At 40.8% G+C, this 24,947-nt stretch overlaps 2 protein-coding genes and 8 non-coding genes across 10 annotated transcripts; 8 read left to right on the top strand and 2 right to left on the bottom strand.

Moving 5' to 3' along the window:
• Positions 1 to 524: 524 nt before the first annotated feature.
• Positions 525 to 598, top strand: trnai-aau (transfer RNA isoleucine (anticodon AAU)). The gene has a single exon. It is a non-coding gene; the product is annotated as a tRNA-Ile (tRNA).
• An 88-nt stretch (positions 599 to 686) lies between these two features.
• trnaf-gaa (transfer RNA phenylalanine (anticodon GAA)) lies at positions 687 to 759 on the top strand. Its single transcript has one exon. It is a non-coding gene; the product is annotated as a tRNA-Phe (tRNA).
• A 1,602-nt stretch (positions 760 to 2,361) lies between these two features.
• Positions 2,362 to 2,434, bottom strand: trnaa-agc (transfer RNA alanine (anticodon AGC)). The gene has a single exon. It is a non-coding gene; the product is annotated as a tRNA-Ala (tRNA).
• Positions 2,435 to 2,689: 255 nt separating this feature from the next.
• trnai-aau (transfer RNA isoleucine (anticodon AAU)) lies at positions 2,690 to 2,763 on the top strand. Its single transcript has one exon. It is a non-coding gene; the product is annotated as a tRNA-Ile (tRNA).
• Positions 2,764 to 2,851: 88 nt separating this feature from the next.
• trnaf-gaa (transfer RNA phenylalanine (anticodon GAA)) lies at positions 2,852 to 2,924 on the top strand. The gene has a single exon. It is a non-coding gene; the product is annotated as a tRNA-Phe (tRNA).
• A 1,601-nt stretch (positions 2,925 to 4,525) lies between these two features.
• Positions 4,526 to 4,598, bottom strand: trnaa-agc (transfer RNA alanine (anticodon AGC)). Its single transcript has one exon. It is a non-coding gene; the product is annotated as a tRNA-Ala (tRNA).
• A 255-nt stretch (positions 4,599 to 4,853) lies between these two features.
• Positions 4,854 to 4,927, top strand: trnai-aau (transfer RNA isoleucine (anticodon AAU)). The gene has a single exon. It is a non-coding gene; the product is annotated as a tRNA-Ile (tRNA).
• An 88-nt stretch (positions 4,928 to 5,015) lies between these two features.
• Positions 5,016 to 5,088, top strand: trnaf-gaa (transfer RNA phenylalanine (anticodon GAA)). Its single transcript has one exon. It is a non-coding gene; the product is annotated as a tRNA-Phe (tRNA).
• Positions 5,089 to 6,644: 1,556 nt separating this feature from the next.
• Positions 6,645 to 10,325, top strand: LOC141380984 (uncharacterized). The gene is made up of 6 exons (XM_073943197.1): positions 6,645 to 6,769; positions 8,017 to 8,831; positions 8,929 to 9,012; positions 9,089 to 9,192; positions 9,826 to 9,962; positions 10,154 to 10,325. Exons 1-6 carry the CDS (start codon positions 6,645 to 6,647, stop codon positions 10,323 to 10,325), a joined length of 1,437 nt encoding a protein of 478 aa, XP_073799298.1.
• Positions 10,326 to 16,919: 6,594 nt separating this feature from the next.
• Positions 16,920 to 20,916, top strand: LOC137489300 (uncharacterized). The gene is made up of 5 exons (XM_073943186.1): positions 16,920 to 18,212; positions 18,291 to 19,092; positions 19,332 to 19,538; positions 19,675 to 20,027; positions 20,105 to 20,916. The coding sequence occupies exons 1-5, from the start codon at positions 17,913 to 17,915 to the stop codon at positions 20,291 to 20,293; spliced, it is 1,851 nt and encodes a 616-aa protein (XP_073799287.1). The 5' UTR covers positions 16,920 to 17,912; the 3' UTR covers positions 20,294 to 20,916.
• The last annotated feature ends 4,031 nt before the right edge of the window (positions 20,917 to 24,947 follow it).

Below are 24,947 nucleotides of genomic sequence, written 5' to 3'. Positions count from 1 at the left end.
TGATTGGCTCCGCTGAAACCGACACTGATTGGATATTGTGTTACAAAGATCGTGTGTTCGAATCCAGCACGCAAAAAATGACATTTAGAATGACATGCAATATGCAACCAAAATACCACATTATGCACAGTCACAAAGCCGCGAACACTACTGCAAGCGAAATTTGTCACATTTTTCCGTTTTTTGCGACTTGTTCGCTTGCGAGTGAGCGAGAAGATTGGGCCCCTTCCTATGCTAAGCGAGCGCTCTACCATTTGAGCTAATTCCCCTCGCTGGAAAAAAATTTGGCTATTTTTGACGTAATCAAAAAAGAAAAAAAAGACCACATCTGCTCTGCGGTGGCCCCTTTGCCCTGCTTGATATTTATTCGTCAAATTGCTTGGAATAGCATGCTTTTTTTAAAAGGTCCTACCCGGTCCTGCTCCAGGGAACGTGTGAGAAGTCCTGCATGCCGAATGACGAGTTATCCCTAAATCACTCCACATTGGCAGTGCCCTGGATTTCTATGTTAGTGTGCCAAAAGTGGCCGGTTAGCTCAGCTGGTTAGAGCGTGGTGCTAATAACGCCAAGGTCGCGGGTTCGATACCCGTACTGGCCAAACTTTTACCCTCCTGTGCCTCAGACGCATTCAAGAGCTCTGCTAGGTCTCACCGACATCCATGCTGCAGAGCACTTGAGACAAGACAGCCGAAATAGCTCAGTTGGGACAGCGTTAGACTGAAGATCTAAAGGTCCCTGGTTCAATCCCGGGTTTCGGCAAAGCAGCGTTGTCGTTCAGTTTTTGGCATGAGGGTCAGGGAACCGAAAGTCACTCAAAAAGCCTAGCTGCTTCACACTTAAGTCCACCTGCTTCCACTTGACCAAAACGCCATCTTCCTCCCAGACGGTCACGTCGATTCTGGGGATGATTCCAATGGCCTAATCGACAGCAATCTTCAATATGTTTAGCGCTTTGATGTCCCACTGCGGACACGCCATTGACTAAAAGAAAACTGTGACTTGATAGGGCTTCTGAAGGGTTGCAATGATAATCACTAGACAGGAACCGGCAAAGCTGACGTAAGAAGTTTCACTATAAAGTCTTAAAGGGTCACGAAACACCAAAACACATTTTTTGAGCTGTTGACAGTCGTATATGTGTCCCACACTGCTAAAAACACTATTAGGACACCTATATTTCACTAAAAAGTGTAAATTGGTTGTTTTTGCGTTATTTCAAGCAAATTCGTACTTCCTGTTTGAAACGAATTTTTGAAGCTGCGTCACGGTCATGACATAATAGCGTGTATTCCAGCGTGCAGACTGGACGTCTGTGCCAGAGTGAGTCTTATTACGTCTTACAGTGTGATGCATTAATGCATGAGTAAGGCTTGGGTCAAACCAATCAGCGCGCTCTATTGTGCAACTTCATTAATATTCATTAGCGTCACCGTGTTAACGCCACAGAGACGCCACGTTGTGTTGGCAAAACAAGCGTGAAGTGTTGTTTTATAGTTTGCTGCCATTAAGTTTCGTTTTCATTTTCTCTCTGTGAGAGCTCAGCTGGTTCACGTGTGGATTAACAGTGTACGCGACGCTCGACAACAATAACTTACGTGTCTAAGGAGGAACATTGTTTACCTGAGAGCTGTTCTCATCTGCAAACGCTGAAATCCGGATTCGCTTGTAACGTTAGTCTCCTCTTCATAAAGACGCGGCTCTAGTTGCTGGTGATTGTCCTGTCTCTACAGATTTGGTAAGTGAGCGACCAGTGCTCTTTGTTTATTCAGTTTGTTGGTATCGAATTAAGTTAACTATTGCACTGAGTGCAAACATAGCACCGCATTTTGTGACCGGAATAACACACGCGGCTTTCTGACGCTACCTGCCGAGAGCATCTAAGTTTCCGGGAAATGCAGAGGTTTTTTTTCTCTCTCATTCGCCGTGCGGTATCAAACATTGCATGAAAAAATACACGCTTAGAGCAGATCCTCGAATCAAATATCGCGTTTGTCGCGAGGGGCATGAATTAATTCCCTGAATGAAAGAGCCAAACTGCTGTATAAGTCCAACATTTATTAATTTGGCAAATAATTCGACTACAGATATCCATGTAGGTTAAACACCATCACTTTCTCATGTGTGTGTATTTTGACTGAAACTCGCGCATGCCCAAATAGACACTCCCACACCATCCCACTTTAGTTCCTCCGACACTCCCCCCTAAACAGAGCTGGACACGCCCACTTTTCTGACTTTTTCCAAAGTAGAGGTGTGAAAACACCCTGCTGAAACGAGGGGGTTTCATGGCCCTTTAAGGTGCAACCAGGTATGCAATGAAAGCCAGTGTGAAAGGCATGAAAACAGATGCGGAGATTCATGTGGAGAATGCGGGCATCGATCCCGCTACCTCTCGCATGCTAAGCGAGCGCTCTACCATTTGAGCTAATTCCCCTCGATGGACAAAAATTTGGCTATTTTTGACGTAATCAAAAAAGAAAAAAAAGACCACATCTGCTCTGCGGTGGCCCCTTTGCCCTGCTTGATATTTATTCGTCAAATTGCTTGGAATAGCATGCTTTTTTTAAAAGGTCCTACCCGGTCCTGCTCCAGGGAACGTGTGAGGAGTCCTGCATGCCGAATGACGAGTTATCCCTAAATCACTCCACATTGGCAGTGCCCTGGATTTCTATGTTAGTGTGCAGAAAGTGGCCGGTTAGCTCAGCTGGTTAGAGCGTGGTGCTAATAACGCCAAGGTCGCGGGTTCGATACCCGTACTGGCCAAACTTTTACCCTCCTGTGCCTCAGACGCATTCAAGAGCTCTGCTAGGTCTCACCGACATCCATGCTGCACAGCAGTTGAGACAAGACAGCCGAAATAGCTCAGTTGGGAGAGCGTTAGACTGAAGATCTAAAGGTCCCTGGTTCAATCCCGGGTTTCGGCAAAGCAGCGTTGTTGTTCAGTTTTTGGCATGAGGGTCAGGGAACCGAAAGTCACTCAAAAAGCCTAGCTGCTTCACACTTAAGTCCACCTGCTTCCACTTGACCAAAACGCCATCTTCCTCCCAGACGGTCACGTCGCTTCTGGTGATAATTCCAATGGCCTAATCGACAGCAATCTTCAATATGTTTAGCGATTTGATGTCCCACTGCGGACACGCCATTGACTAAAAGAAAACTGTGACTTGATAGGGCTTCTGAAGGGTTGCAATGATAATCACTAGACAGGAACCGGCAAAGCTGACGTAAGAAGTTTCACTATAAAGTCTTAAAGGGTCACGAAACACCAAAACACATTTTTTGAGCTGTTGACAGTCGTATATGTGTCCCACACTGCTAAAAACACTATTAGGACACCTATATTTCACTAAAAAGTGTAAATTGGTTGTTTTTGCGTTATTTCAAGCAAATTCGTACTTCCTGTTTGAAACGAATTTTTGAAGCTGCGTCACGGTCATGACATAATAGCGTGTATTCCAGCGTGCAGACTGGACGTCTGTGCCAGAGTGAGTCTTATTACGTCTTACAGTGTGATGCATTAATGCATGAGTAAGGCTTGGGTCAAACCAATCAGCGCGCTCTATTGTGCAACTTCATTAATATTCATTAGCGTCACCGTGTTAACGCCACAGAGACGCCACGTTGTGTTGGCAAAACAAGCGTGAAGTGTTGTTTTATAGTTTGCTGCCATTAAGTTTCGTTTTCATTTTCTCTCTGTGAGAGCTCAGCTGGTTCACGTGTGGATTAACAGTGTACGCGACGCTCGACAACAATAACTTACGTGTCTAAGGAGGAACATTGTTTACCTGAGAGCTGTTCTCATCTGCAAACGCTGAAATCCGGATTCGCTTGTAACGTTAGTCTCCTCTTCATAAAGACGCGGCTCTAGTTGCTGGTGATTGTCCTGTCTCTACAGATTTGGTAAGTGAGCGACCAGTGCTCTTTGTTTATTCAGTTTGTTGGTATCGAATTAAGTTAACTATTGCACTGAGTGCAAACATAGCACGGCATTTTGTGACCGGAATAACACACGCGGCTTTCTGACGCTACCTGCCGAGAGCATCTAAGTTTCCGGGAAATGCAGAGTTTTTTTTTTCTCTCATTCGCCGTGCGGTATCAAACATTGCATGAAAAAATAGACGCTTAGAGCAGATCCTCGAATCAAATATCGCGTTTGTCGCGAGGGGCATGAATTAATTCCCTGAATGAAAGAGCCAAACTGCTGTTAAAGTCCAACATTTAATAATTTGGCAAATAATTCGACTACAGATGTCCATGTAGGTTAAACACCATCACTTTCTCATGTGTGTGTATTTTGACTGAAACTCGCGCGTGCCCAAATAGACACTCCCACACCATCCCACTTTAGTTCCTCCGACACTCCCCCCTAAACAGAGCTGGACACGCCCACTTTTCTGACTTTTTCCAAAGTAGAGGTGTGAAAACACCCTGCTGAAACGAGGGGGTTTCATGGCCCTTTAAGGTGCAACCAGGTATGCAATGAAAGCCAGTGTGAAAGGCATGAAAACAGATGCGGAGATTCATGTGGAGAATGCGGGCATCGATCCCGCTACCTCTCGCATGCTAAGCGAGTGCTCTACCATTTGAGCTAATTCCCCTCGCTGGAAAAAAATTTGGCTATTTTTGACGTAATCAAAAAAGAAAAAAAAGACCACATCTGCTCTGCGGTGGCCCCTTTGCCCTGCTTGATATGTATTCGTCAAATTGCTTGGAATAGCATGCTTTTTTCAAAAGGTCCTACCCGGTCCTGCTCCAGGGAACGTGTGAGGAGTCCTGCATGCCGAATGACGAGTTATCCCTAAATCACTCCACATTGGCAGTGCCCTGGATTTCTATGTTAGTGTGCAGAAAGTGGCCGGTTAGCTCAGCTGGTTAGAGCGTGGTGCTAATAACGCCAAGGTCGCGGGTTCGATACCCGTACTGGCCAAACTTTTACCCTCCTGTGCCTCAGACGCATTCAAGAGCTCTGCTAGGTCTCACCGACATCCATGCTGCAGAGCAGTTGAGACAAGACAGCCGAAATAGCTCAGTTGGGAGAGCGTTAGACTGAAGATCTAAAGGTCCCTGGTTCAATCCCGGGTTTCGGCAAAGCTACGTTGACGTTCAGTTTTTGGCATGAGGGTCAGGGAACCGAAATTCACTCAAAAAGCCTAGCTGCTTCACACTTAAGTCCACCTGCTTCCACTTGACCAAAACGCCATCTTCCTCCCAGACGGTCACGTCGCTTCTGGTGATGATTCCAATGGCCTAATCGACAGCAATCTTCAATATGTTTAGCGCTTTGATGTCCCACTGCGGACACGCCATTGACTAAAAGAAAACTGTGACTTGATAGGGCTTCTGAAGGGTTGCAATGATAATCACTAGACAGGAACCGGCAAAGCTGACGTAAGAAGTTTCACTATAAAGTCTTAAAGGGTCACGAAACACCAAAACACATTTTTTGAGCTGTTGACAGTCGTATATGTGTCCCACACTGCTAAAAACACTATTAGGACACCTATATTTCACTAAAAAGTGTAAATTGGTTGTTTTTGCGTTATTTCAAGCAAATTCGTACTTCCTGTTTGAAACGAATTTTTGAAGCTGCGTCACGGTCATGACATAATAGCGTGTATTCCAGCGTGCAGACTGAACGTCTGTGCCAGAGTGAGTCTTATTACGTCTTACAGTGTGATGCATTAATGCATGAGTAAGGCTTGGGTCAAACCAATCAGCGCGCTCTATTGTGCAACTTCATTAATATTCATTAGCGTCACCGTGTTAACGCCACAGAGACGCCACGTTGTCTTGGCAAAACAAGCGTGAAGTGTTGTTTTATAGTTTGCTGCCATTAAGTTTCGTTTTCATTTTCTCTCTGTGAGAGCTCAGCTGGTTCACGTGTGGATTAACAGTGTACGCGACGCTCGACAACAATAACTTACGTGTCTAAGGAGGAACATTGTTTACCTGAGAGCTGTTCTCATCTGCAAACGCTGAAATCCGGATTCGCTTGTAACGTTAGTCTCCTCTTCATAAAGACGCGGCTCTAGTTGCTGGTGATTGTCCTGTCTCTACAGATTTGGTAAGTGAGCGACCAGTGCTCTTTGTTTATTCAGTTTGTTGGTATCGAATTAAGTTAACTATTGCACTGAGTGCAAACATAGCACCGCATTTTGTGACCGGAATAACACACGCGGCTTTCTGACGCTACCTGCCGAGAGCATCTAAGTTTCCGGGAAATGCAGAGTTTTTTTTTCTCTCTCATTCGCCGTGCGGTATCAAACATTGCATGAAAAAATACACGCTTAGAGCAGATCCTCGAATCAAATATCGCGTTTGTCGCGAGGGGCATGAATTAATTCCCTGAATGAAAGAGCCAAACTGCTGTATAAGTCCAACATTTATTAATTTGGCAAATAATTCGACTACAGATATCCATGTAGGTTAAACACCATCACTTTCTCATGTGTGTGTATTTTGACTGAAACTCGCGCGTGCCCAAATAGACACTCCCACACCATCCCACTTTAGTTCCTCCGACACTCCCCCCTAAACAGAGCTGGACACGCCCACTTTTCTGACTTTTTCCAAAGTAGAGGTGTGAAAACACCCTGCTGAAACGAGGGGGTTTCATGGCCCTTTAAGGTGCAACCAGGTATGCAATGAAAGCCAGTGTGAAAGGCATGAAAACAGATGCGGAGATTCATGTGGAGAATGCGGGCATCGATCCCGCTACCTCTCGCTTGCGCCTGCAGCATCCCGTCTACAGAGCCAAAGTAAGCCCAAAGTAAGCCCACATGAGCCAATCACGTCTCACCTCGGTGGCTTACTTTTGACCAATAGAGTTTAACCCCTGTGGCTTACTTTTGACCAATCACGTTTGTCTTTGCGCTGACGTCATTTCGACCAATCGCGTTTCACTTCAGTGGCTTACTTTTGACCAATCGCATTTCTTTTTGCTGTGACGTATGTTTGACCAATCGCGTTTCTCCTCGATGGCTTACTTTTGACCAATCACACGACGCTTTTATTATAATCGTCATCTTTGAATCAGGTAAGCCAGATGTAACACTACTTTATTATTAGTTTATTATTAGTTTATTATACTGTGTGTATTTCTGTTAAATAATAAGTTACAATCGACAGCAAGTTAACGTTATAGCAGATGTTTTCTTTATAACTTGTAAAACGGTAATGTTTCCCATGATAAATACAGAGCAACATGTCGCTAGTGATCAGAAAAGGTGGAATCATCGCCATTTGGTTAGATGATTAAACAAAATGTTCTGATATTTGTTTAGAATAATAATGCCCCCCTTCGACCTAGCAATATTGGGCCCTATAATCGCGGTGTACACTCTAAAAAGTTAACGTTACTGTACTTAAATGTACAGTTACAGTTACTTATAATGTAATTGCATGAAATACAGAGTTAAACAGTTTTTTCTTAAACATTTAATTTAGCAAATAATTCTATAATTTTAAAATAATTCTATTTTAGGTAAAACAAAGTTATATTTATAAAGACGACTGCACAAACTTTAAAAACATTTGAGTTTAACACTTGTTTATGAAAATATATGATATATATTTAGTAATTAAATTGTATTGTATTTTATAATTCTATTGTAAAAATATTATAAGCATATATTGTATTTTGTTTATTTTATTACTTGTGTTTTCAGCTATATTACACAAGAGAATAGTTATATTAAATAGCTGAAGTACAAACATTTTATTTATAAAAGTCATAATGTAAAGACTTAAGAGTTTAATGTGTATATTATAACTTAATATTTTAATTTCTGTTGTTTCTCATTTATTTATGTGGATTTTAAGTTGTACTACCATGCATATATTAGGCATATGTGTAGAAAATTCACCAGAAGTCCATTTTATGGTCATGGTCATATTTACTACTGCAATAATATGGATTATCTACCTTGTTAAATTATTGTTTCACACTTAATGTAAATGTATCTTTCTGATTGCTCTAGGTAATGTTCTCTCTAATGTTTTTTTTTTTTTTTTCAGAAAAATGTATGCATACCCGATTTTCCGCCGCCAATCAGCGACATCAAGCAGACTCCTCTTGGGGCCATCTGCAGAGGCAGAGCGCCTTGTAAGCAGGGAGTCTGGAAGGGCCAAACCCAAGGAAGAGGTGCTGGCAGAGGCCACTGCTTTCGTCAGCAGCAATGGTGGAGACTCCAGTGACCAGTTTTTAGTTCTGGCTCACTGCAAGATTCAGTTTGGCAAGTACCAGGGCCAAAGATTTAGATGGCTCCTAGAGCATGCTCTGGGGTATGCGGTGTACCTGGTGCTTAGCATTTCTGATGAGAAGCTGCAGACAACACCCTTGTCAGAAAACAAACACCTGTTTCTTCAGTACACTTCCTCCATCAGGGAGATTGCAGAAGAAGTAGAGAAGTACCAGAGGAAACAGGAAATGCAAGCAGAAGCCAGGGCAAAAGGAGATACAGGGTGCTTGATGGTGGAGTTTGGTGACTTTAAGGGCCGGTCCATGAAAGATGTGTTTGAGGACCAGAGCAAGGAGGCCCAAGCCCTCATCAGGTACCTGGTTAAGGCAGATGCCAGGCCAAAAACCAACATGGCACTTTTCAAGACGTATGTCCTGAAAAGACTGGCTTCTGCTGCTGCCTCTGCACCTCCACCTGCAGCATCCAGTGTCTCTGCACCTCCACCTGCAGCATCCAGTGTCCCTGCTCCTCCACCTGCAGCCATCCAAACAGGTGTACAGCAGACTGCCACTGTGAAATCGCTGTTGGCAAGGGGCAAGCACTTGTCTCCTTCACAGCTGGCAAAAAAACTGATGTCACCTGTTAAACCCTGTAAGTAGGAGAGTGAATACTGAGCATGATACAGAATTATCCCAACAGCAGTTATATATGTGTTTATTTATTGTTATGTCAAACTTTCTGTTTCCAGATCCAAAACTGCAGTCCACTGTATCTCCTCCTACAGCAGAACCCCCAGCCAAACGTATGGCCCAAAGGCAGCTTTTTACTACTGGTAAGTAAGCACCATCGTATTGTACATTTGGCTGTGTGTATTTTTCACAGTAATATTTTTAAGATTTATGCTCCAGGCACTTCCAGATCCACAGCTGAAGATGATGAAGAACTGGTGTTTGCTGCATCACAATGTGAAGCACAGCTCTTTGCAGGTGTGGCACACGACACAAATGAAAATGTTATAACAATATTTTGTGAAAACACACTAAGTATTTTTTTTTACAAAAAATAATGAATCAAATTTTTATCTACAGTACAGAGTTGTCACATCATGTCTCAAGCGGGATGCATACTTTGAGTGCACTTCTTCAAAACCTTAAGGATGTTCAAAGGTTTCAGTGTATTTATTTGAGTTTCCGAACTAATCATTATTGAACATTCATCAGATAACTTTTCCTCGTCGCTTGCTCTTCTCACTCACTCTCTTAGATGGTGGTGATTCATTGCTGTCATTATCAGCTGAGCAGTTTTTCCCTACTGTATCTGTGTGCATGCTTCATGTCTTTGTGCTTCAATAATTTATACTAATCATGCCTCATTTTACTTACTCCATTTCATATGATTCTCATTCGCAGAGAATTGTGTTAATTCCATATCCCTTTCATCAATAAAGTACACACTAATTTCTTTGCTTCCTAACAGTACCATTCTCTTAACTTGTATTTCTAAGTATACCCATATTAATAATAATACTTATCCAAAACTATTGCTTCACTGGCTGTTCATGGGCATAATTTGTGGCACCTTACTATCAAAAGCAACAGTCATCATAATATTGTTAACCATAAATTGTTTGTTACTATTCACTCAGAGGCCTGTGCCAATCCGTCTCCATCAACGGAAACAGCAAAAACACCAGATCTTCAACATCATCAGCCACCAGTTGAGCTTCCTGTTCACTGGAAAGATCAGCTTCCCCCTTTCCAGCATGAGTGGATCCGGAACACGGTATTTAAAACAAACTTAAAAACCGGCAAGCCAGAGCTAGTGTCCCAGCTGAAGCTTTGGTGGTATCCTCCCCAGCCTCCTCTAATTAACACGCAGCCACCTGCCTCTCCTGACCTCTTCTTCTGCCGACCACTTTTTCTGTGGATGCCGCTGAAGATGTGGTTGTTTCCACTTGTCTGTGTTCGCCTAAGCTGTGGTAAGCACAGACTAACAGCTGCTGGAATTTACCGCACGGTGCGCAAGGTCCTCGACATCGACGGCTGGTACGACCTTGCCACTGAGTATCTGGAGTGCAAGCGGTGCAAAAAAGTATCCTGCCTGGTCCGAGGACATCTTAGGACAGCTGGATATTGGCCACCGTAGTCAGTTCCCAGCTTTGCTGACATACAGGTAATTCATAATGCCAATATTTTAATTGTGTTAATTTTTAGCAAACAAAGCATTTCCCTGATTATAATGTTGTTTCCTTAGATACTCATGTGACAACCGGGTAGGTATGTAAGAATTGAAATATTGTAAATATTCTGATATCTTTGACAATTCAAAACATGAGCTGAAAACAGAGACTGGTGACTTCACAACCCACCAGGGAGGAATGCGGGAAAAACCAGTTCCTGCTGCATTTGCATCTGACTATGCTGAGACTCAGCTTCATCCCCCCAACTCACGCATATGGTCATTTCAATGTTTAAATGTTTTAGATTAACCAAACTGACTTTAATTATCATGTTTGATATCATTTGAAATGTCTCAGTGCGATTGGTACAATGGTCTCATTCTCTCAGAAATAGACATAATCAGAACAATAAATATATAACTTCAGGCATCTTTTGAACCACTGTGAGGGGTGTGACACTAAGTGTGAATGCCTTTTGTTATACATTCACACCCCCTTCCTTGAGGGAATTCTTGGATTATTTAAGGTAAGGGTTGAGAAAAACTCAGGGCGATTCTGCCTAACCAGATCAGCCCATAACATGGCTTGTTCCATGTTATGTATATTTCAAAGTCAGGAATGCATCTTTTTCATCTTGGATTTATCTTTGATAATTTGATGTTTTGTATTGATCGTTTATGAATTGACTGATTGAATTGGCATAATACATTTACCTGACTAATAAATTGTTATGTTTTGAATGATTCAAACAGAGTTCGTGTTATTATCTTTAGTAGATTGTGGTAATTTCATAGCACCACAAGCCCCTGTTCAGGTTAGTAGCGGACTAGAACACGGTAGACGGAGCATTGCGGCACGTTACACGATGTCTCTAGAGCTCCGACTAACAAATTGGCATTTATTCATGTATACTTAGGCTGTAAAAGGATATCTAAGGGGATAGTCCTTCACCCGATAAACTTTTAATACTATTTAGATAGTATAGTGATTATTCAAAGTTACTACTAGTTTGAGTACGACTGGTTTGCTTAATTCTATAGTAATGATCGTTATATGACTAAATAGCTCTGTCTGATTTAGGAGGTAGCAGACCTATGGGGACCGCATAAAAAATATCCTAATCTGAGTAAGTAGGGTTCTGCCTTTTTAGGATAGCGGTCAATCGCCCCTGTTTAGTGACCAAGACTGACATGCTTGTGCTTAAGAAATTGTATACTCGGCCGGTACAAGATTCAGGATGTTATAGAGATCCCAATGAACGTGAATAACATAAAATGATGAACCGAAGAGAATATTCAATCATAATCTAAATTAATGTGAACGGAAACAAAATAACCTTCTCAATGTTTTATAATTGGAGTCAGATAAAACGAGGATAAACATATTAATATTCTAAACCACCTCATACTAAAATTGGAGTCAGATATGAGTTAAGTTTAATATAAATCAACATTGTGCACTGGAAAGACCGAACATGCAATGAACCTTCATCCACCATTGGATACCGTCATTGGACCAACTGGCTGGACCCTACAAAATGGTGACCCCGACGTGATCTCCCAACTCAGGCGAGTTACGTCTTTCCAGCACAAAATGGATTTATATCAACCAAGAGGTTTGGATCTTCTATTCTATCTTCAGCTGCTGTGGTAAGTCAATTCTTCTTGGCCTATTAGAAATGTTGAGGGAAAGCTGGATGCACCCTATATAAACACATTGATAGAATGAGTCGGAAATGCTCAAAAATGTTAGACCGGAATGCGTTATCCGGTGGGGTTGAGAATTAGACAAAACCACTTTGATTATCAGGGACATGATAGCAGCAGTATAGATAAATGCCATCCCTTGCTCTGAAATCTCTTTGTCTGCTAGGCAGCAAGAGTTGAAGCTTAAAATTGGAATAACATCATCCAAATTATATTCTGGGACTCAGTGGAGAGTCACAAATTAGATCCTAAAAGTTTAAATCAAAAACTATCCATTGTTTTAAATCTACTGTTTTATAAAAAAGAGAAAAATGGAAAAAAGGAAAACAAGAAAAAAAATGGTTTAAGATTTAAAAACAATTGTAAACTTTTAAATTGGATTAATAACAACAGTCTGTTTAAGGCATTTGCATGTGAAAAATAAAGGTGAGCAGAACAGAATGATTTGATTGCAAAAAAGACAAATAAGCTCTAATGAAAACTCTGCCTTTACAAATCAGAAATTTGCCATTTAAATTTAATGGTGATAAATTAAAATATGATGCTGATCAACTACACTGTAATCCCGAATAAGTTGACAAAACTCAAAAAAATTTGAGGCAATCAGTTATGTCAAATTTTTTAAGTTATGAAATTATCTATTTTAAGTGAACAGAAACATTAAGTTTTGAGTTTGTTATACTCATGCAAGACACTTCAACTAACTTAAAATACCCAAGTTACTCAACTTATACATTTTAATTGCAATTAACTTAATTATTTTAATTTTTCCAAACTTTAAATACTTAGTCACGCAGCTCATACATTTTAATACCAATTAACTTAATTGCTTTAATTTCTTTCAACTTTAAATACTTAAATCACCCAGCTGATAGCATTTTTTAAAGATTACATTTTTTCAAACTCAAAAATAAGAAAAAGTTCTGAATACTCATTAAGGTTAATTAAGATAAACGAATTTTAAGGATTTAAGTTAATAGAGCTCAATTCAATTAATTAGTTACAGCATTAGGGTTTACAGTGTAAAATATCCACTATACTTTAATTTAATCTCAAAACAGACTAAATATAAAAGAAATTCTAAGATTTTAACTTTAAATCAGCCCTTAGACCTCCTGATGGCTCAAACCTTTTCATATTCAAATGTCCTGACAGAGAGCAGAGAAATCTCACCTCAGTGATAATAAGATGCTCAGAATGTGTTTGCTGTATTTGCATAAAACAATAACATTCTTCCATTTGGCCACAAGCCTTTGCTGACCCTTTTGTTCTCCATGCAACCTACAACCAAACACAGCCCTGATCACAAGATAAAAGCATTAAGCTAAAATGCACTGCCATTCTAAAAACACTCTCCAGAGACCTGATATAATTAAATTTTAATACTTACTATTTTAATATAATATAATTACATTAGGAATAAACAATAATGTACATTATATTATAATCGCCAATCATGGCACTAAAGACTAAAGATGAAACATCTTTCACCTTGAGGAGGTTCGCTTTCTTTATGCTTAATGAAAACACTGACAGAACTACTATAGCATAACTGATTGTAAACCAATATAATCCTCGCTGAAAAAACACCACCTACAATTAAAATTTGATCAGAGAGTTAAGCCCACCAGAAAAAAACATAATGAAAGGGGGATGGATATGATAACATTCAGAGTTACCAAAGTTTTTATGGGTCAAAAGATCTAAGAATCTGTGAGTCACATCATAAAATGACAACCGTTAAGCAGAGAACACCAAAAGGGTGAAATGATTTCTGCCAACAGATCTGACTGTTAATGAGAGCAAAAAATGAACTATGGGTATCGGCCCATTAGATTGTAAACTGAAATTAATGAAAAATCATTGATTGATTCAGAAAAATGTCCCCAGCGGAACTGGGAGATAATGCTCAGAATACAGCAGACTGTGTAAACAGGTGTTACACACTCACAATATGCTGAAATCAACAACAGCGATTCAGATCTGACCAGCAACATCATGTGGCTTCCAGAATTAATATTGCAAGATGATGCATTAACATTAATTCCACATGATTTAATTTGAAACTGATGAAAATTCTAAAAATGGTTCTCTCTGCTTTTGTTCTCATCTTAGGCGGGCCAATAACAAAGAACACTCCAGATCCGGTCCACATCAAACAAATACAAATGAGGGCAACAAAAGGTTAGGCCATAACCTGAGGCCAAAAGTCTTCCGTCTTGCATCTCAAAGCAAGAACCCCTGTGGTGCTAACACCTCACCTGCAGTAAGTCCTCTGAAAAAAGTCTTTGATCAGTCATCAGAATAACAATTATCCACAGCTGATCTTATCAATGGATTCAGCACTGTAGGAGGCTTTGTGATTTCACAAAACATCTTACTTCAACTAAGATGTAAATTATTATATGTTAAATTAAACCGAGACATGAAAGATCTCATAGTTAAAATCTTCCCAAATTGCTTAATAGCAATGGGACTAAAACCCTGGTTACCTAGAGGCGATAAAGAACTTTACTGCATTGTTCCTGCAAAGACCAATAGCAACAGACTCTATTGTCACGAATCCTGGTGGCATTTTTAAATTTGTTTTTATACTATACACATGTTAAACCACATGTCCTGTATGAAAATGGAATTAACTATGTTGAAATTCATGATATTTGTTTCTTTGATCTCCAAAAGTAGAAAACTCTGCTATCCCCTGTATAGCTGCAGTTTGAACTACAAACAGGAGTATAGAGTGTGATAATTAAATTAACCATGAAAATGCATTTTTTACAGGATCCAGCTTTGAACATTGCACCTTAACATGCTCCGTAAAAGATATTATATGGAATCAATTTGAGCCGGAACACACCTCATGTTCACATTCTTATGCTGGCTCCCTGGTAAGACAGGACTAAAATTTTGCAACACAATTATAAAAGTTGATTACCATTGTTCAGAGCATTACACGGACACATAGCCACAGGTAAACCCAGGCACATAGATAACACCTTAGTCTTCAAAGACCCAGGAGTCAAATCTCCTTAATTGAGATCGTTTGTCCCTGTTTATACAAACAAAACACATTAGCCTCACACACATAGAACGGAATAATTAATCTGATGACAGACGAGACAACAAACACCCTCTGACACCCTCTGTCAGCTGAAAAGAAATTACACATTTGCATGGCTTTGACAACAAATTGATGGTATAAAACTTCAATAGAGGCGAACTTGCCAATAAATTTAAGGATAGATACACTGACTGTTGTGGGGATGGTTGACAAACCAGAGGGCCCCTGGTTTTCCAATCTATCACCAATAACAGGTATAAGTGCTAAAGTGATTAAAATTAAACGAAGTGAAAACACTTCTTATAATCACTAGGACATTTTAAATTTGACAAATACCATCAATTGTGTTCAAGCCCCTCCACACACACATAAACACACACACACACACACACACACACACACACACACACACACACACACACACACACACACACACACACACACACACACACACACAAACACACACACACACACACACACACACACCACACAACATACACACACAAACACACACATTATTATAGATATACCTTATATAATATATAAGGTATATCATATATATAATATATTATTATAGATATACCAAATATCTTCACGTTTTTTCATTTTGAAAATGAATGTCATTTATTTGAATGTATTGTCATGATGATATGTTTTATGATGCATACTGCCTGTTATACTGTTTTAATAAGTTGCACTGACCTTTTGATAGCTTTACCTTGAGTAATTCAAACCAAGAATATTTAATATTCTCCCTATCATTATACCCTATCTCAGTGGTGACAAAGACTCATCTGTTTTTGATTGGACCATTTAAACAGATTGAAAGAGACCTGAGACCAGTTGTACGACTCGCACTTGCTGACTTTTATGCTTTGATCATATATTTTATGCTTAACGTCATGACTTTCTCCAATGCAGAATGACACAAGTTCATAACTGTTCAATCGCTGAGCCATCAAGTTGCTGTTTAGGTGTCCGAGAGAAGGCAGTGTATACACACTGTAGACCCCCATATGCCGATGTCTGCATATCTGGAGGTGACCAGATTCATCAGAAGAAGAAGACTATGAGAAGCCCACACGACGTGGACACTTTTATCAGGGGAAGGACACAGTGGAAGCTATGAAGGCCTGTATGGACTGAATGAGCAGTGCATTCGGGTCAGGCTCATCAAAAGAGGTGAAAACGAGCCTGGACCTGTTTAGCTACCTGCTGAACACGACTTACAACTGATAATGCTGCAGAGACTGTCTTGAATTGCCCCTGAACGACCTCAACAAGGATACATAGTGACCCCATGGACACATTTATATCTGACCCACGGGATCAAATGGGGGTTATCTGTAAGAATTGAAATATTGTAAATATTCTGATATCTTTGACAATTCAAAACATGAGCTGAAAACAGAGACTGGTGACTTCACAACCCACCAGGGAGGAATGCGGGAAAAACCAGTTCCTGCTGCATTTGCATCTGACTATGCTGAGACTCAGCTTCATCCCCCCAACTCACGCATATGGTCATTTCAATGTTTAAATGTTTTAGATTAACCAAACTGACTTTAATTATCATGTTTGATATCATTTGAAATGTCTCAGTGCGATTGGTACAATGGTCTCATTCTCTCAGAAATAGACATAATCAGAACAATAAATATATAACTTCAGGCATCTTTTGAACCACTGTGAGGGGTGTGACACTAAGTGTGAATGCCTTTTGTTATACATTCACACCCCCTTCCTTGAGGGAATTCTTGGATTATTTAAGGTAAGGGTTGAGAAAAACTCAGGGCGATTCTGCCTAACCAGATCAGCCCATAACATGGCTTGTTCCATGTTATGTATATTTCAAAGTCAGGAATGCATCTTTTTCATCTTGGATTTATCTTTGATAATTTGATGTTTTGTATTGATCGTTTATGAATTGACTGATTGAATTGGCATAATACATTTACCTGACTAATAAATTGTTATGTTTTGAATGATTCAAACAGAGTTCGTGTTATTATCTTTAGTAGATTGTGGTAATTTCATAGCACCACAATCCCCTGTTCAGGTTAGTAGCGGACTAGAACACGGTAGACGGAGCATTGCGGCACGTTACACGATGTCTCTAGAGCTCCGACTAACAAATTGGCATTTATTCATGTATACTTAGGCTGTAAAAGGATATCTAAGGGGATAGTCCTTCACCCGATAAACTTTTAATACTATTTAGATAGTATAGTGATTATTCAAAGTTACTACTAGTTTGAGTACGACTGGTCTGCTTAATTCTATAGTAATGATCGTTATATGACTAAATAGCTCTGTCTGATTTAGGAGGTAGCAGACCTATGGGGACCGCATAAAAAATATCCTAATCTGAGTAAGTAGGGTTCTGCCTTTTTAGGATAGCGGTCAATCGCCCCTGTTTAGTGACCAAGACTGACATGCTTGTGCTTAAGAAATTGTATACTCGGCCGGTACAAGATTCAGGATGTTATAGAGATCCCAATGAACGAGAATAACATAAAATGATGAACCGAAGAGAATATTCAATCATAATCTAAATTAATGTGAACGGAAACAAAATAACCTTCTCAATGTTTTATAATTGGAGTCAGATAAAACGAGGATAAACATATTAATATTCTAAACCACCTCATACTAAAATTGGAGTCAGATATGAGTTAAGTTTAATATAAATCAACATTGTGCACTGGAAAGACCGAACATGCAATGAACCTTCATCCACCATTGGATACCGTCATTGGACCAACTGGCTGGACCCTACAGTTAGGATGATGAGGGAGAGGACACTGGGCAACAGTGTGACTCAGCCTTTCAAAAAGCTGATGGAGCAACACAGTGAGGCATGGACACAGCGAGTCTTGCAGTACCTGACTGCCTGTGAACCATTCACAAGGTCCTCCCTTGTGCAACCTCCTGTGTTTGCTGAGCCTCCCCTCTTACCTGCCATACCCAAACCTAAGTGGCTGTTAGCCGTCTATGCCAGGGATGTTCTGGGGCGACTGCACGAGGTCAAAGCCAAAATCACCTCCGTCTTTGGCTGTGTTCTAAAGATGGACTCCACAAAAAAGGTATGTTTATATCCAGACATTTGCCAGAAATGGATATGTGTGCGTACATATTTAACACAGTTTTATTTTTCCTAATAGATCACAAAGAAACTTGCAGGTGCTGCTGCGGGAACAGCTGCCTGGTGCACTAATGTGGGGAACGAACACGGTCAAGTCCTTGTCTCTGTGCTGTCAGCTGCCGAGGGTCATGGACTGGACCCAATGGCGGCCGGGCTGATGAAGCGTTACCGGGAGGCAGGAGAGGCAGCCCCGAAAGTAATGTACGTGGACAGAGATTGCTGCAGTCAGCACGGCCAGTCTCCGGTGAAGATCATGTTTCGGGAGTGGGATGAGCTTGAAGTGCGCCTTGACATCTGGCATTTTATGCGCCGGTTTGCTGCAGGTGTCACGACAGAAGCTCATCCGCTCTACGGGATCTTCATGGCACGTCTGTCCACGTGCATCTTTCAGTGGGATCCAGAAGATGTGGCCGCTCTTCGCCAGGCAAAGGAAGGTGAGCTGGCGGCAAAAAAGACTGGCCACATTTCACAAACGGCTCTCAGTGCTCGCATAAACCGGAGGGAGCTAGCACTGCACTGCCGTAGGAGGACCAGAGGTGTGGAGGAGACCACCTGTCTGATTGGAAAGCTGTTGGACCATTTTGACAGCGAGCATGGGAAGGACACTCTGGGTGTTCCTCTGCTGGACCACGAACGGATCCAGCAGATATGGAAGGAACAGCAGAAGCATGTACAGTGCATTCAAGAGCCAGAGAACTTTCCACTGTACATGAAGACAGGGACACTGAAGAAAGGCAGTGTGGAGCTGTGTTGTTACAGGTGTGCCCGTGGCTCTACATCTTTGGAGTCCTTCCACCTCCACCTAAACCGTTTTATTCCAGGTATTACATACATTTGGATCGTTTTGTTTTGTAAAACATATAAGCACTGTGATAACTTCCATTGCTTTAATGTAACATTATTAAACATTTAAATAACATTTGTGATGTTATCAGCATTGACAAAGCTGTCTTGCCTGACAAGTAACTCTGTTTATAATGACAATAATTTTAATGTTAGTACATAACCTAATAACATGTTAATTAATTCTTCACATATTTTTAACTATTTTAATTTCCAGGGACCAGTGCCAGTGATGCGCATTTTCAGGCCTATCTCCTTGAGGGCTTGATGCGCTGGAATGATGACCGGATGGAAAGCACCATAAAAGGAGCATCCTCCATACGGTCATATGGCAGTGCCATGAGAGAGGCTGTGGACAGGCTTAGCCGAGCAGTCTTAGGGAAGCCCTGGGATAACCGTTATCACCCTCCTGGAGCATATACAGGCAAGAAATTCATTAACTAGTTGTTATATGAGTGATTTATTAAGCTTTAATGTAATTCACAAAATGTTTATCTAAATATTTACTTTATTATTAGTTTTATTTAATATATGTTTTTTTAATTGTTTTATTCTTTAAGGTGAATTGCTGGGAATAGAGTACCTTTACAGCCAGACCGGCAAAACCCTGACTCCGGTGCTCCAGAACCCAGAGGAGGAAGACAGGCTGGTGGAGGAAGTAGATGACGAGGATCTACAAGATGAGGGGTTTGAGGAGGAGATCATGGAGGACATCACAGTTCCAGTGCTGTATGAGGATGACCCCTGCCGTGATCTCAGAAACAGCCCCTCATCTTCGCCTCTGCCTCAGTCCCCAGCATCACTGGCTGAGCCGTCCACATCAGCTGGTGGAGAAGGACAGCTTCCTAGCCGAGCCCCCTCAGTGCCGTCACAGCCATCCGACTCTGGAGACAGTCTCTCTGTTGAGGCTCAGGTAAGATACATTAAGAACTTAATTTGATTTAGTCTTTTTTTATTCCACATATACTAAATTTATTCTGTATTTACCAGGGAGTAGTCATTGGACCTGATGGCATTGCTGGGTGGGACAAGGTCCAGGATCTGGCTGCTTATTTGGTGGGTCTTCGTGAGGCTCCTTACCTCACTGACCTGCAGGTGACAGAGGCCATCCAGCTGTGGACATCCTGGATGTTGATAAACAGCGCATCAACTACCAGCCTCGACATCAGCCTCAGCTGACGCATGGGCGCTTTAAGGCACCGAAGCGCTCCGGAGTCACTCCAGGTGTGGAGAGCGTCAAACGTTGTCTGATTGGACATCCTGGGGGTCCAGCACAGTGGCCTAGCACCAGCCGCTTGGTTGAGGCCATTTGTACAAAGCTGTGTGCCGTACACAAGTCCACTTCCAAGAAGGCTGGTGTTCGCACCCCCAGGTGGTCTAAAATACTGACCGATTACCACCACATCCGGGATCTGAGGCCTCATGTATGAAGACTTGCGTGGAAATCTTACTAAAACATTGCGTACGCACAAAGCTGTAAATGTGCGTACGCAGAAAAAAATTCAGATGTATGAAACACTGCGTACGCCGAATCTCACGCATATTCTTTTGTACATCTAAATGAACGCGAAACTGAGCGCAACATGCACGAGCACAAAACTTCTCCCTGCCTCCTCCCCCGTATGAATATGCTAATGACTATGCTAATGGCAAAACCCAACGAAAAAGCAATGGCAAAAGCAAGCAAAAAGAGAAACTTTGAACAGAATGTGAATTGGAGGTGCTGCTTTCGGAGGTAGACCGGAGAAAAGCGGTGTTATTTGCAAGTTTGTTCTCCGGAATTAACAACAAAAGAAAAAAAATAGAGTCAGAGAGTTTAGCTGGTGTGGTCTACACAGTTGGGTCTGAACATCGCACTGAGTGCATTAAAAAAAGAAATAGTGTGGTTTATATCTGTAAAATGTTGCAGGACACTTAACAGTCTCAGTGGCGCTACTCGTAAGACGCTTGCGGTCATGAGTTGATACGTTCGAGCATGAACTCGGCTCGAATCCATCGTCTGATGAACTTTTTCTTGTTTTTTCCCCCGCTACATATCAGATTTTGCCAACTATTTATCACGAGAAAGACAAGTAGGAATCATCAATAAGTTCATATCAATAAGCATCATATTTTATTTGCACATTTATTGAATGTAAATGTTTCTGATTCACGCATGCAAATTCATCTTCAGACAGTGTCTTTATAGCAATGTGCGTGTGGTAGATTGCTCAGATTACATTGGGAAAACAGGCGACTGCTGCAAATTGTGCTTTAATGTTTAGCTGGTCAAATGTATGGTATGGAAACCTTATATACCTGCTGAACCCGTCTCATACAGCTGCCATTGCAAGGCTCAGACACTTTGTAGAGAGGAATTTAACACAACTGCCTCTAGGAGTCGCCAATGGAAATAAAACAGACACGCACAAAAAATGTGCGTACGCCTGCCAGAAAGCTGCCGTGAAGCTGCGCACATTCCCACGTTCAGTTCATTGTTAGTAAATCCAAACGTGAGCGATTCTGAGCGTGAAACCTGGCGTACGCAAAGTTTCTGTGCGTACGCAGCGTTGATACATGAGGCCCCAGGTGCTTGGCAGTCGCAGGCTGATGGATGAAACGGTGATCCAGCTTTTTGAGCTAAACTAGAAGACGCTCATTCAGTGGTAAGCAAAGCACATTATTTTCTTTAAATTACCTGAATACTTCTAAATTAATATATATATATATATATATATATATATATATATATATATATATATATATATATGTATAATACATATCATTTATTATCAGGTTTCAACAGAGGCAAAAGGATCAGGAAATGAGTGTACTCACTCAGGGACTGACTCCACTTGATCCAATTGCTGTGGCAGATACGCAGCTTCCTTTGCCGAGGGAAAAATTGGACGAGGCAGTCAACATCAGGCCCCAAACACCAGTTTGTCTTTCCTCCAAATAAAGAAGGACAGGCACCTCTTCTTTGACCTGGTCAAAAGTCTGCTTCTGCAATCACTATAGTTTGCTCCTTCCTGCCAGATGCCACCATGGTGTGCTCCTTCCCACCGGCCCCCACGACGGTATGCCCCATCGCGCCAACCCCCATCACAGTCTGACACATTGCACCGGCCCCTACCATGGTGTGCCCCGTCACACAGACCTTCACCACAGTGCGCCCCATCTCGCCAGCCTCCACCACAGTGTGCCCCATCATACCAGCCTCCACCACAGTGCGCCCTATTGCGCCGGCCCCCACCACAGTGCGCCCCATTGTGTCTGCCCCCACCACGGTGTGCTCCTTTCCACCGGCCCCCAGCACGGTGTGCCCCATTGCATCACCCCCCACAGCACCAGGTGTTGTGCAGCCCATTTCAGGACCTGGATCATTGTTTGGCACACTTGTTTTTAACCCAGACATGAGTGTGTCAATGGTGATTCCATCATTTGCTGCACCAACATCCAGTGCAGTCCCAGCTTCACCTGCACCTGCTGTTCCTCCACCTGCACCTGTTGTTCCTCCACCTGCACCTGCTCCTCCTGCACCTGCTCCACCCGGCCTGCTGTTCCTGTGTCCCGTTACACCCAGAGGAACAGGCGCAGACGGGAACAGGAGAAGGAAAGTGGAGTCCACAAAAGGAAGTATGTGCGTGCGGTTACTTTTAATGTTTGCAGCAAATGTGGGCAACCCAAGACTAAGGAGTTTGGCCATAGCCGATTTGGTAATGCCACATTTTGTCTGCAAACTTCAAATGGCAAATCCTTAGAGGACTGGTTGGCAGAACAGCGCCAGCAAAATAAAGGACAAACTCCAGCTCCAGAATAAAGTACAAATTGCTGTATATATATTTGTAAATGTTACATGGGTACTCTCTCTCTCCCTCATTTTATTTAATTTTTGTGTGTTAATATGTAGCCTTTTAAAGTAGCACTTATATATTACATAGGCCCACTCTTATTTTGTCTTGTGTGTACTTATTTAATATTTGTGTGCATTTTATGTAAAAATATATTTATATTTCTTAAAAAAATAACCTTTTATACATTGCTTAAATACTATATTTTATATATTACGTGCCCCCACTCTTGCATTTTATTATTTATTTATATTATTATTTAATATATTGTGTGTATAAAAATAAATATATATAGAGTATTGTTTTTATATAATGTGTATAATAAATAAATAAATTTATATATAGTATTGTTTTAATATATTATATATGCATAATAAAGAAATATATATTGTATTGTTTTTATTTATTGTATATTATATAGTTTATATATTAAGAAATGTTTTTATTTTGTTTGTTTTTTTACATTTTTTACATAGTTTTGCGATTTTAATATTTGTATTCATTTTAATAAACCATTTTGCATATTACTTGTTTTTGTGTGCATTCATTTAAAGTTATTATTACATAAAGAAATATAACATATTAATATATATATATATATATATATATATATATATATATATATATATATATATATATATATATATATTGTAGCGAGTCTGCTGATACCACGTTGCCCTGGTCACAAATTCACCCCAGCTGGAAACTCATCAGCACCGGATCGCTCACAGCTGGACCTCATCAGCCAGGGAGAGATAAAAGCCAGCCCCACACAGGAGGAAACTGAGCTTCTTACTTGAACAACCAAAAGTAGATTTAAAATTACATGAAAATAAAAGAGAGATGGAAGAAGCTGTTAACATAAACACATATGTCAAGAACTACATTATTAATGAATATTACTCATATCTACAAATATATACAGATGGTTCAAAGAGTATGGAATCAGGAAGGACAGGAGTGGCATTCTATGTCCCAGAGCTTGAAGTGAGGAAGCCTGGAAGGATATCAGAAGGAACTTCTGTATACACAGCTGAGATGGTTGCAATTTTGATGGCATTAGAGTGGATATATGAAACAAGACCTGATAAAGCTCTAATATGTTCTGATTCAATGGCTGTCTTGATGAGTTTAAAATCAATGGAATCGAAAAGAAATGACATTCTAACAGAAATTATGATCAAGTTTAATAATCTAACACAGATGGGAGTAATAGTTCATTTAATGTGGGTTCCAGCACATGTCAGTATTCACGGCAATGAGAAGGCAGATAAAATAGCTAAAGAATCTCTACAACAAAATGAACCAATTAGACACATTTCACTAAGCAGAGCAGAAGGAAAAAGCTTAATCTTGGAAGCTTGTAATAGGAAATGGCAGAAAGTTTGGGAGTCCAATAACACAGGTAGACATTATCATAAGATCCAAAAAACAGTAAAGAAAAGCAAAATATCACAATCTTAGTCGAAGAGAACAAGTTATATTAACACATTTAAGAACAGGACATACATTTTTAAATCAAACATTACACATAATGGGGAAACATGAGACAGGTTTATGCAACACATGTCTAACAGATGAGACAGTAGAACATGTTTTAAAAAGGTGCAAAGCATATAAAAATGAAAGAAGAAACCTTAAAGAGGAATTGCATAGTTTAGGATACCAGGATTTCATAATAAAGGGTTTATTAAAAGATGGTTTAGATTCAGGAAGACAAATAAAGGCAGTAATAAGGTTCATTAAAAATAGTGGATTATACAATAGAATTTAGGAAACCAGTTCAACCTCTTCACACTCCATCACAGTAGGTGGCGATATGCACCTTTAAAGTTGGTTCGCAACTCGCCATAAAACGAAGATGAAGAAGAAGGAGGAAACTGAGCTTCATTTCCACATGACTCCCTGCGCTAACGCTTGTCTCTCTCTGTCTCTCCCACAGCCGAATCCAGCTCGTGACCGATCCAACACCAGAACTCTCACCAGTCTTCACCATCTCC

This window comes from Danio rerio, chromosome 25, assembly GCF_049306965.1.
Source record: "Danio rerio strain Tuebingen ecotype United States chromosome 25, GRCz12tu, whole genome shotgun sequence".
NCBI classification, from domain to species: domain Eukaryota; kingdom Metazoa; phylum Chordata; class Actinopteri; order Cypriniformes; family Danionidae; genus Danio; species Danio rerio.
The sequence above is the reverse complement of the archived record's forward strand: the minus strand, read 5'-3'. Positions and strand labels throughout refer to the sequence as shown.

What these genes read in the sequence shown, in the direction of transcription:
- LOC141380984 (XM_073943197.1), top strand. Translation starts at nt 6,645, where the DNA reads ATGAAAGCCAGTGTGAAAGGCATGAAAACAGATGCGGAGATTCATGTG. An exon ending in AAGGCAGCTTTTTACTACTG is followed by an intron (nt 9,013 to 9,088) that starts GTAAGTAAGCAC and finishes TTTATGCTCCAG; the next exon opens with GCACTTCCAGATCCACAGCT. An exon ending in ATGAGTGGATCCGGAACACG is followed by an intron (nt 9,963 to 10,153) that starts GTATTTAAAACA and finishes TGTTCGCCTAAG; the next exon opens with CTGTGGTAAGCACAGACTAA.
- LOC137489300 (XM_073943186.1), top strand. Translation starts at nt 17,913, where the DNA reads ATGATGAGGGAGAGGACACTGGGCAACAGTGTGACTCAGCCTTTCAAA. An exon ending in AGATGGACTCCACAAAAAAG is followed by an intron (nt 18,213 to 18,290) that starts GTATGTTTATAT and finishes TTTTCCTAATAG; the next exon opens with ATCACAAAGAAACTTGCAGG. An exon ending in CCTAAACCGTTTTATTCCAG is followed by an intron (nt 19,093 to 19,331) that starts GTATTACATACA and finishes TTTAATTTCCAG; the next exon opens with GGACCAGTGCCAGTGATGCG.